This window comes from Lissotriton helveticus, chromosome 6 (genome assembly GCF_964261635.1).
Source record: "Lissotriton helveticus chromosome 6, aLisHel1.1, whole genome shotgun sequence".
Taxonomy (NCBI): Eukaryota; Metazoa; Chordata; class Amphibia; order Caudata; family Salamandridae; genus Lissotriton; species Lissotriton helveticus.
Window position 1 is genome coordinate 712,817,152 of NC_136067.1, and position 12,144 is coordinate 712,829,295.

Sequence of the window (12,144 nt, forward strand, 5' to 3'; positions counted from 1 at the left end):
ATGATACATTTGATAGATACATTTAAAGTGAATGATACACAGATTGCCATTAGGCGTGAGGCAACCTGTTAACATGCAAATCTGTTCCCAATGTTTCAGAGAGATCTGGGGATTCAATATAGTGTTCCAATGCCCCAGACTGTTATCTGGCCTACCACAGTCTCCTCTTGCACTGCCTTATATAATTTGGTAATACGTTTTTTCCTGATTGAGGCTATTAATAGTAATTGAAGTGATTGAAGTATAGTGAGCTCAGGAGGGAAGTCGGGAGAATGATCCTTGAGTGCACGTTTCAGGCGGTAACAGGAGTATTGGAAGAGTAGGATTTTGAATGTATTCCAGATCGTCCCCTGTGATGTACCTACCCCCAGGAAAGAGGTCGCTCATATGCGTGATGCCAGCCTCCTTTAAAGTTTTTATGGGCCCTTGTTCCTGAGTGACGTGTAAGGCCGCATGACCAGTCAGGGGCAGGACAGTTGCATATAAAGGAAGTTTGTGTGCGCGTTTGTCAATCGCCTGCCAGGCTGCAATAGTAGTGTCAATGGTGTTAATTTCAAGTCTTGGCGTGTGTCTGTGAGTGTATGTGAGGACGCTCGCTAGTGGTATGTGGTGTGCATCTCCGTCTTCTACCGCAATGTGTGGTATAAAATCGTGTGTCCGGAACCAATAATAAGCGTATTGGGCCTGCGCGCAGAGATAGTACACATAGAAGTCGGGAGCCGCAAAACCCCCTTGGTCATAGCAGAGCGTTAGTGTACGCCAGCTAATTCTGGGCTGTTTGTCACCCCATACCAATCTCAAGAGTTGAATTTGCACTGTTTTAAAAATTGTTTGGTGAGTTTGATTTGGATATTGCAAAAAAGATATAAAAAACATGGAAGGATGACCATTTTTATTACTGCGATGCGGTCAGCCAGTGACAGCGAGAGATGTGACCACCTATCCACTTGTTGTACTAAAGTGCTGTAGGCTGGGCCATCATTTTCTTTGATCACCCAGACACCGAGATTTTTAACCAGGTCCTTGGTCCATACTAATGGGAATTCCAGCTGGGGCGGAGTCGTGACTAACGTCAAAGGGATAATAACCGATTTCCCCCAGTTGATCTTGAGTCCGGAAAATAGGCCAAATCTGATATATTCGTGGATGACTGGGGACAGATTTTGTTGAGGAACACGGATAAACAGGACCATGTCGTCCGCATACATGGAAATACCAACAGGTCGGTGATTGAAATTGAGAACAGCTTCTCTATGGCATTGGCGCAATTTACAAATCAACGGTTCTAAAGCTAGGGCAAAGAGAAGGGGGGACAAATTATACCCTTGTCTGGTGCCGCGTTCGATATTAAAAGGTTCCAAGGTGAGTCCACCCACTCGCACCTTCGCCGACACGTCTGTGTATTAGATCTGTATCCATCTCGCCCAGACAGGAGGGAATCCCATTCTGTGTAATATGCGCAACATGTAACTCCATTCTATGGAGTCAAACGCTTTGGCTGCGTCAAGCATGATCGCAGCTGCTGGCAACTCAGGATTAAGAACGTGGAACATAGCAAAGATGGTGCACAAATTATGGGAGGTGGAACGCTCAGGAATAAACCCGGACTGGTCTGGGAGCACAAGAAGGAGCATCAGAGGTTGGATTTTTTTAGCCAGTATCTTCGATAATTTTAGTCCTACAGTTAATTCACACTTGCATAGAGACTAGGAGGTGGTACTGCCAGTTTATTGTCTGAATCCTGTACATGAAACAGACTCAAGGTCACATCCAGTAGATGTGGTCATAATAGTTAAGATTTATTTCAACAAACAACTTATTTGTTTACTTTGGCAATGCCAAAAGGGGATATAAATTATCTAAAGCCACTTTGAGTAGCTGGATTAAGGGTCTGATTTAGTCTTTGGTGGACAGAGTAGTACCATTGCCGTGGCCAGCAGAATTCTTCACTCCCATGATCCCATCATGGTGAGGGTGCTGTCACCCACATTTAGTTATGTCCAACAGCCCAGTGGACATTTCTTGCATTCCTGGGACCCACCGTCATGGAGGTTCCTGTAAATGCATTGAAAATTTGACGGAGAGGTCAGTAAACATGATGGAACAATTTATCAAACTTTAAACATTATTTTTATTTTCACAAAGAAAGTCCAAGGAGGGATTTTGGTTTGGAAAATTTAAAAAGCAATGGCCACCTCGCCATAGGACTTTTCTCCCAATGCGTGGTGGTCATTTTGCAGTTTTTACTGCCCTTACCACCAGGTTTTTCCTGGCAGTGACAGATAGTGAAAACTTGCCATTTATTTTCCCACTCTGAATAGGGCGTGAGTAGACACCGCCATATCTATGATGGCCCTTACTCAGTTGGGTTGTCAGAGGTGTTTGTTAGCGGTGGAGATGGAGTGGTCTCCGCCATTGCCATAGTTCCACCTGACTCTAAAGGAGGTGAATTGACTTTACATCCCTGCCAAACTCTAAATGAGACCCGACTAACAGAAATCAGGAAGGGTTCATATGAGACTCACCCAGCTAAAGAAATGACAGCATCGTTGGCAGTGTGGGCCGGTGTATCCATTGCTGATATTTGCAGAGTGGCCACATGGTCTTTCCCTTCCACATTCATTTCTAGTAATAGATGAATTTAATTCAGGGGAATGGGTTATCTTTTTGTTCACATATTTTGTCAAAATCATTTGCTATATGAAGAGTTGGCTGTTTATTACAAGGGGCAGCCATTATATTTTCTTTTTTTTAGGAGTAATGATAACGTTTAAATAGTTGGTAGATGCGCTTCTGTTTCTCTGTGTGTTATCCTCTTTTAGAGTGTACAGATCCTGATGAAGGCATGATGTTTCATCCTCATTTTAGTAAGGATGGGATGAGGAAAGAAATAAGGAGATATTGTGTTGATTATTTGCAGGTAATCTTTACTGCTCTAATTCTTCCTTCCTTTGACCAGTACTCATTTCCCCCTCATCCCTATTTAGGTTTACATCAGAAAATCGTTTTACAGGCTTGGAAAACAGGAGTTTCAGGGGGTTGAAGTATGCTTTATGTAGTAAAGAGTTGATTATTCTGGAGGACAATAACAAAGACGATTTGAACGAAAGTGCCAAGAGGGGAAGGTGGCACCTTCACTCATTTCAGTAAGAAATGGCTCAAGGAAGGAATAATTTGAGTAGACAACGAGTGCTATAGTGTCAAATGCGATAAGTATTGCACCTGATAAAAATCCTACACTGAGGTGCTCAGAATTTATCAGGTGCAATAATTATTGCCTATTCTGAATTTTGTCTGAAAAATGGTGCATAACTGGGGATTTTCTTGTAAAACTTTCACTCAGTTATGGTGAATAACACCATCCAGCAGACTATAGCTGTGTGTCAGGGGTAGGCTGCCCACAAGTTAAAAAACTTCAGAACTGCTGATAATAATATTAGCAACTAAACGACGCTGTTGCTAGATTGCCAGGTTTTGTTATTATTGTTGTCCAATATATGCCGAACATGCAGGTTTATCATCCCAAAGACTTCCTATATGCTTCTCTGAACAGTCATTGTTTCAGTTAAATGCATTTCTAGTCACATGATGCTATAAGCTGGTAGTCTTTATTAAAGCAAAACTTGTAAAGACATTCACAGAAGTTGCATAATATTCATGAAGCAAGGTCTTTTTCATTAGAAAAGATTAGATGGTTCGATGAGTGCTGTACACTTAAGACTTCTTCAATTTAAGGCACTGTGGGCCAGATGTAGGTAATTCCATTTTACCGACTCTAAAATACCGAATCATACCAATTCGGTATTTTAACTCGGAAAATGGTATGTAGGTGAAAAATTACCGAATCGTTAAGATTCGGTAATTACTGAATCGGTATCTACCGATTCGGTAATTGCCATTCATTCCTATGGGCCTGGAGGCCCTTAGGAATGAATGCCAATTACCGAATCGGTATTTACCGATTCGGTAAAAGGGGGAAACATTGAAGGGTGGCAGGGTGTCACTTTGACACCCTGTTGCACCCCTCAATTGTGTATGGGTGCACATGTTGCAGATATACATGCCCTAAGGGCATGTATGTCTGCAACATGGCACTGTTGGAAAAGCAAAAAAAATGCTTTTTGCAAGGTTTTCATTATTTACCACCAACTTGTAGTTGGTGGTAAATAACGAATCCTTAAAGCCCTGTGGCACTGTTTACAGTGCTACCTACATTTCAAAATACAGATTCTGTAAATTTACCGAATCGGTAAAATTACCGATTCGGTAAAATTACTAAATCTGTATTTTTTCATGCCCTACATCTCAGTATCCAAATACCGGTCGGTAACGGCCGAAAATACAGATTTTCGGCCGTTACCGACCGGTATTTGGATACTGAGAAGTAGGGCATGAAAAAATACAGATTCGGTAATTTTACCGAATCGGTAATTTTACCGATTCGGTAAAATTACCGAATCTGTATTTTTTCATGCCCTACATCTCAGTATCCAAATACCGGTCGGTAACGGCCGAAAATCTGTATTTTCGGCCATTACCGACCGGTATTTGGATACCTACATCTGGCCCTGTATGATTAGTAAAGCCTTTTATGGCATTAGTCTCTTTAACAGATACATAAGGGGGTGATTTAGAGTTTGGCGAAAAGGATACTCTGCTGCAAACATGATTGAGTATGCTGTTCGCCAAACAGATGGTCCACCTACCCTATTAAGGGTTGGTAATATAGGAGGGCCAACAGCTTTCAATTGACGGAGCCGCTCTTCGTTCTTTTCACCAACAGAAAACTTCCTCTGATAGCCTGATAGAGTAGGGGCTATCAGAGAAAGAGCATTCAACCACCCGCCCTATTTAGGGTGGACAATGTGATGTCCTTTTATTCTGTCCATGTAAACCTGTCAGTGAGGGACACAAAAAAACAAATAATGAACTGCACACCCAGGGAAAACAACTGTGAAAGTTGTGAAATACAAGAAAGACGCTCTCCAGGACACAACAACTGTAACCTTAAGTGTAAGTTTATTACTGAACACCTCATCCATCCTCTACCTAAGTGAAACTCATATAACAAACACTACGTAGTGTTCTATCATACCCAAAAATAAACTAATTTCTTCTTTTGATTCTGATTCTTGTAATTTTATGATGGTGTCTACCAACTCTTGTTTGGGTTTAACAACCTCACCTGATAGCAAATGCCCTAGCATTTATAACTGACTTCTGACATCTCAAATTGGCACTTCTCCTTCTTTATCATCAATCTTGCTCCTATTAAACTCCGTAAAACTAGGCGCACTTTGGTATTGTGTTCTTCCTTGGTACTACCGAAGACCAAAACATTATCTTGGTAACAACGTACACCACTTATGGCCTTCAAAACTCTGGTCATTATGTGCTGAAAAACTGATGCATGCATACACTTCAGTAAGAAATGGCTCAAGGAAGGAATAATTTGAGTAGACACATACGCTCAAGGGTGCATTCAATTTTAGAAGGATGCCTTTTGGTCTGGTGTATGCATCAGTATGCAGGGCAGTGACGTGGGGAGGGGGAGGGGCAGGGTGAGGGGTAGTAATGTATGGATTACGGAGTTTTACAGGTAAGTAAACATTTAACTAAATAAAACGAATTTCGTGCGTGCACTGCATCGCATTTGGGGATGCAGTGCACTCAACGAAATTCATTTTATTTATTTAAATGTTTACTTACCTGGGAAGCTCAGTAATCCATACATTACTACCCCCCACCCTGCCCCTCCCCCTCCCCACGTCACCGCCCTTCAGGTACTCCCACTGCAGGCTGAGCGTGACTGGAGCAGCGTCTCCATATACCCAATGCAGCACTTGATCATCCTGCCGGAGCCCTTCAATCTCTATCTCACACAGGTCCAGTGGAGCTAGAAATGAGCTGAGCCAAACGAGGCTGCTCACACGGCCGTCATCTTCCTCGTGTTACTTCCTTTTTCTATGCGTGCTGCATTCTGCATCTAATGAGCTCTGTGAAGGAAATTATGCCATGAAGATAATTTGGCATTTTACTGTCATTTTATTGTGCCTCTTGCAGACTTTTAAAGCCCATTTTGCAACTATGTTTAAAGTTCATACACAGCAGGAGAGAACAACCACCCACAGTCGGCCTTTTCCTTTCTTGTTTTTATAGTTCTGGTATATGTGAGCTAACCCTACTTACATACTAAAATATTCAAATATATTCCTTCTTCTGACACTGTTGTTTAACATTGATTTTTCCTGCTTTTTCATCCAACAATCTTGCCCTCCCCTCAGAATGTTTCTACCTCCATATATATTGTCATTCTCTACTGCCTTGTTTATTTCCTTTTACTCCACAGTGTATTTTCTCCATGCTGATTATCTATCCCTCTCTTTCTGATTTGTATCAACATTTTTCTTTGCTAGACCCGGCACCATGGTGGCCCGCCTTGGTGAGCAAGTCCTATCTGAGTTTGATTTCACGGAACAAGACATAGCTGCTGTGAAGCAAATCCAGCATCCGAATTACAATCCTGAAACTCTGGATAACGACATCATGCTGATCAAGCTAGCTCAGCCGGCACAGTACAACCAGTATGCCCAACCGATTCCGCTGCCGACCAGCTGTGTGGCCGCCGGCACCTGGTGCACTGTGTCTGGATGGGGCGACACAATACCCGACGGTAAAATGTCCAATAGATGGAAACTGGCTGTAAAACTGAAACTTTTTTGTATGGTGGCAAGTATGTGAAGAGGTGCACAAAGTATGTGTTGTATTTCGTCATCAGTACATATAACCTTTGTGCTTCAATATGTATTTCTGCTTATCGTCCTGTCTACCTGCATAGTCCTTTTATTATAAAGTTTCTTTAAGTCCAATGCCAACATTTGCAAAAGTTTACTAATGCCCACACAAAGCAAAGCAAAGTAGTGCTGCCCAACAGTAAGTAAACAGATGCCATAGTTTGCGTTGTCTTGTGAAGGGTGCCCGGGCAAACCTTCAGCAGATTTGGTTCAGGTTTTTTTGTTCTTTTTTAAGAGAAGCAATAAAGTTGCTGCGCTGTGTTTTGCTTAAGAGACTGAAAACATTACCTCTTTGTTAGTCTTCCTCGCCACATGACTAACAAAGTGAGCTTCAGCTCCACACCAGAACCCTCCAAAGCAAAAAAAAGTCAGCATCCCATCCCTTCCCAATATGGCCGACCCATTACACTCCATGGCTAATATAAGAGGCGGGCCGGCCCAACCCCAAAGCCTGTTTTTTTAGTTCTGCGCACGTCTCTCTAGATGCGTCAGGTAAGTGGTGCCTGCTGTAACTGGTACGTGGGTCTCGAGTTGGAGGTCCTGCTCTAGCGGACCCTAGGATCTTGGACTCTCTTTTTCCCCCTTCCCCCGGTGTGTTCTGTATGAAGCCGGTTAGGCTCTGCCCCAGGGGGCCTTGGGTTTCCCAGGGGGGATGGCCGGAGTACGGTTTGGAATGGAGGCCGGCTCCCTTTCGTGCCTCCGCTGTGTTTTTGTTTGTCCCTTTACTCTCTGCCCAGTTTTGTCACCTCCCAACTGCTTTTCATGTCGCTACAGCAGTCGGCGGCTGTGAGTGTTTCATTCCCTGCACTTTGTCTCGCCGCCCGCCTGCCCCTCGTGGCGGTCGGTGACTCGGCTTTCTTTTTTTCCTACCAGGTGAGTGATCAGCCGTTGGGATATGCTCCATGTGTTGGGTGCTGGCTGTGGAACCTTTAACCACTCAGATGGTTGCATGTTCCACTTGCCGCGAGTTCACACCGGCTCGCTGCCCGTCTTCCCTTCGAAACACTCCTGTGGGTGGCGGCGGTTCTACGTGGTTTCAGTTTTCCTGCTAGCACTGCCAGCCCTTACTGCATGGCAGCAGGCGGCGGCTGTATTATACCTCACTGTGGAGTCATTGTGGGCTAATTGTTGGGGTCTCTGACTCGCTCTGGAAAGGTGATGAGTACAATACCCCGCAATGCTGCTCTCGCCTCCCGCCTGCCCTTCGGGGCGTTGCAGTGGGCAGCGGAAGTGCTGCGTGGCTCTTGCAGTCTTTGCAGCGTGGGGGTCTCTCTACTTGGATGTGGGTGGCTCCTGTAGGCTGTGACTTCTAGCTCCCCGGAGCCCCTCTGGCTTACCTGCTTTTCACTGACTTCCTCCCCGCGCCTCTCCTGTGAGTCTTCCTTGGAGGCGGTGTGCCCCTTTTGGCAGCGTTATGGTCCATCCTCCGGGGGCGGGTCTGGCCTCGTCCCGTTTCCCGCGCTGCTATTTTCTCTCGAGCTGGGTTTCTGTCCCGGTGCTGGTTTCGGGTGTGGACGCACTGTCGGCTCTGATCCTTGGGCGGACGGCTGGTGGGCTCGGATAGCAAGGACACTTAGCACTGGTTAAACCGGACGGTATGTCCCAAATCTCAAACTGGAGCTTCTGAATTCTGCCCTCAGATTCTAGTACGCCCTAGGGCTAAACCAGTACAAGCTGTGCTTGTTTACATTTAAGGCTTTCTGCTTCCTCCTGCCTCTGCCATGCCTCAATTTTCCGCACAGGGCCCCCCCCGGTCCATGCATGCGTGTGTTCAGACGGGGCCACTCACTTCTACCATTTCCTCTGCTGGGCTTGCTCCAGTGCGGAGCGGCATTATTTCCCGTTTCTCACCGGCGTGCACCGTGTGGCCTGACATGTGTCCTACTGTGACTCTGGTCCTTCATGTGGGTCTTACTGAGGTTTTTTTTCTTTGCCTTTCTTTGTGCGTGGTAGTACGGTCACCTTCGATACAAGGTTTTCCATTGTGTATGCTTTTGGTGTGGTGTCTTACTCACGCGCATATGCGCTTCACTATTCTCAGGATAGGGGTTGTGTCCTTCCTGCTTGCGCGGCCGACCTCGGTGCTGAGGCTCCTGGTTCATGTCTCAGCTAGGGCGCTCAACATCCTGTAAATCTGGGCAGCTCACTTATACTCCGTAACTGTCTCCCTGGTGTATGTGTCCGTGGCCTGTTGGGAGTTCTCGCTTCGGCTTGGCTCTTCTCCTGCTGTCCTGTTTTTGCCGCAGGTACGGATCTGGGGGTACTGTATTCGCTTGGTTATTGGCTTCCTCCTTATTTTCTGGTGGTAACAGGCCTGCTTCATGGCGCAGGGCGAAGGAGCGGTTTCCGTATTTGGCGATTAGTCCTCCACATACTGCTATGGTTGCAATATGGTTGCAATTTTGTCCTATTCCCTGCTGGTCATGTCTATCTGTTTTGATGATGCAGTTTCTGTTTCCTTGGATCCAGCATCGAGGAGTCATTCGTATGCCCTTCCATGCTCTGCATGCCCCTGCATTGGGGCCTTCCAGGTGCTTTCTCACTCTGGTTTTCTTCTATGTTGGCCTCCGCGGGTCCCATTGGGTTGTTCTACCTGCTTTTTCGTGGGGTTCTCTGATTGACTGGGTGACATTGACACGTTCTGTTATTCAGCGCAGGTGGTGTGGTGTTGCAGGGCCTCAGCTTCATTGTTTGCTGTGTTGTCCCTGTCTCCTTCATCCCTTCCGGGCTTTGGGCCTGCGGCCCTTTTGTCCTGTGGACTCCAGTTCCCACTGTTGTTGTGCTGTCCCGGTCAGTTCCTTGGTGGACATCATTCAGGGGTTTCCAGGGGCTGTGGACTGAGGCGTGTCTGATACAGGCGGGCTGCGGTTGGTGCCTGTCTGTCCGTCTATGGACTGCATTGATGGTCGCCTGGTGTTTTCTTGCAGGCTGTTTCTGCTCCTGGCGGGCTTTCTGTCTTGGCGGGTGGCTCCTGCACCCCGATCCTGATGGCTTCCTGCTGTCGCCATGCTTCTCCTCGCTTCCTGGAGGTAGGAGTTTTGTTGTGGTCCTTCTGTTGCCTCTCCTCTTGTCCTGGATGGCACAGTTCCTTGGCTACTACCCTCTGCCTGCCCGCTCCAGTTGTCATTTATTGGACTCCCCTGTCCCTCACTATGGACAGGAGTCCATAGTGCTGTGGCTCTTTGGTTGCTCTGCTTTCTTTGGGTGGTGCCTGCTTGGTCGGACCGGGGGTCGGCGCCCGCCTCTGGTGGGGTGTGCGTTCTAACCTTTTTATTACGGGGTCACTTTTGGCAGTCTTGTTGGTCCTTCTATGGCGGGTCCTGTTCGTCAGGTTTCGTTTGGCCCCCCAGTTGCTCTGGTTGGGGTTGTCTGCCTTGGTAGGGTACTTCCTCGGGACGTGTTTTGGGTCTTGTTGACTGGCGGTGTTACACTCCTGTCTGTCCTTTGCAGATCCTCCCCTTCCTGTTGGTCTCGGTGCCACTGGCCCTTCCTTGGGAGTGTTGGCGACATTGGCCTTCCTGGGGGGCATGCTTGGGTTCCCGATCTGTACTGGGTCCGTGGGTTTCCCTGAGGGCTGTTTTCCAGTCTGGCTTCTGTTTGCCGTTCCTTGGCTTCTCTGGGGGTTTCCCCTGCCTTGCTGGGGCTTATTTATTGCCATTCTGATGGGTTTTTCCCCTGCCTCGTGCTTCGGGGTGTTTATAGGATTCGCCCCTGTTAGCTTTTTGGGCACATTGGTGCTGTCCTTGTCTGGGTCGTTTTTGGTTCCGGGCGTTCCACCCTGAAGACTCATGTTCTCATCGGCTCTTGTTCAGTGGATTGTGGGTCGGGCCTCTCTCGTGTCTGGATGGGTGTTCTCCTGGGTTCTCTGGCTCCTGGTGCTGTCTGCTTCCTTTTGGGTCCCAGGTGTTGCCTCTTCAGCCTTCTAGTCCGGGATCCCGGCTTTCCTGGGATCCTTTTTCTTCCAGGGGTTATGGGCTTGTTTGGCCTGGCCAGGGCTTTTGTCCTGTTGGTGGTGCTCACCTGGGTGCATCTCCATTGGCGTCTGCTGCTGCGGTTGTCTTGGGTCCTGTTGCTCATTGGTCCATGTTATGCCTATGTGGGCGCGGGTTTTGTTTCCTGCCCCTGCTTTCTCTTTCCCTTAATGGTTTTTGTCTCTAGCAGTGCTGTTGGGTGTCCGGGGGTGCTGGGACTTCCGGTTCTCATCTTCCTGGTGGGGCCCTGCGCTTCCCGTGTGGATTGTATCCTCGTTTTTTGTCCCTGGTTTGGGGGTACCGGGGCCTGTTGGTTCTGGTGGCTCCCTGGGAGTCTGAACATGGCTCGGGCTCGTTTTCGCCCTGCCCTTCTGTCCTTCTCGCCTTTGGTGTGTTTCTGCCTGTGGCTTTTTCTCCCTGAGCGCTCCTGTACCAGTCGGTTCTTTGTTGTTAGGCTGGGCAGAGCATGGTTGTTGGCTGGCTGACTGTATGGCCACATGGGTGCTCTCCTCGGCAGGTCGCTTCCTTCTTGTGGTATGGTCCTGGGACAGGTCCCTGTGCGGGGCAGACTCTGGCTGCCGTGCTACATTTCCCTTCCTTCCGATGTGGGCGGCCCTGTGGGTTTTCTGCTTTTTGCTGTTGGCCGGTTGGGTTCCCTTGGTGGCCGAGTCTCCTCAGTGTCGTTTCCGGCGCCTTCCTGGGTCGATTTTGCTTTGTGCCTGGGTTTTCTCCTTGGGGTCCCTTCCTGGGGGTCCTTTGTGTGACTGGGGTGTTTCCCCCACCTGTTTCTTTTCTGCAACCCCTTCCGTTCTTGCGGCTCTTGCCAGTCTGTTTCATTGCATCTGGTTCCGCTGCCCCATTCCTCTGGGGGTTTCGGCTTGCTCGCGGGTGGTGATCAACCTTGCGGTGTTGCTGTGTTGGACTGCGTCTCTCTTTCTGCTGTGGCTTTTTTGTTGGGTCGCTGTGGTGGGGATGCCCTCTGTTCGTTAAGTTCCTCTCTCTGGACTTTTGCTCCCCTCTCACTTTTGACTGTCTGTTTGGCAGTCCTGGGGTGTTTGGTCCGGCTTGCTTTTTTCTTTTCTGGGCCCTGTTTTCTGTTGCTTTTGTCTCCCTGCAGTCTGCTTCCATGCCTTTCTCTGTCCGCCCTCGGCTTTTGCTTGGGGCGGATTTTCTAGTGGCACTTCGTGTCTCTGTGGTCCGGGTTTTCGCCTTCCCGGTGTCTTTCGGTCCCGGGCTGGTTCCTCCTGCTCATGGTTGCCCCTCTCCTGGGTGGTCCTTCCACTCGTACTGGTCTGTTGGGTTTGCCTTCTTTGGTGGGCGTCCCATTCTGGGCTGTTGGTTTCTTGTGAGTTTCCATGAAGCCGCTTGGCTTTGGTATG

General features: G+C 47.8%; 1 protein-coding gene across 2 annotated transcripts in view; it reads left to right on the forward strand.

The window, feature by feature from the left end:
- Positions 1 to 12,144, forward strand: part of LOC144761502 (trypsin I-P1-like) — a 52,017-nt gene that overhangs the window by 14,591 nt on the left and 25,282 nt on the right. For both annotated transcript variants that reach the window (XM_078646832.1, XM_078646831.1), the window contains exon 3: positions 6,417 to 6,673. In XM_078646832.1, the coding sequence (XP_078502958.1) occupies positions 6,417 to 6,673 (257 nt within the window). The remainder of the gene's footprint in view (positions 1 to 6,416; positions 6,674 to 12,144) is intronic.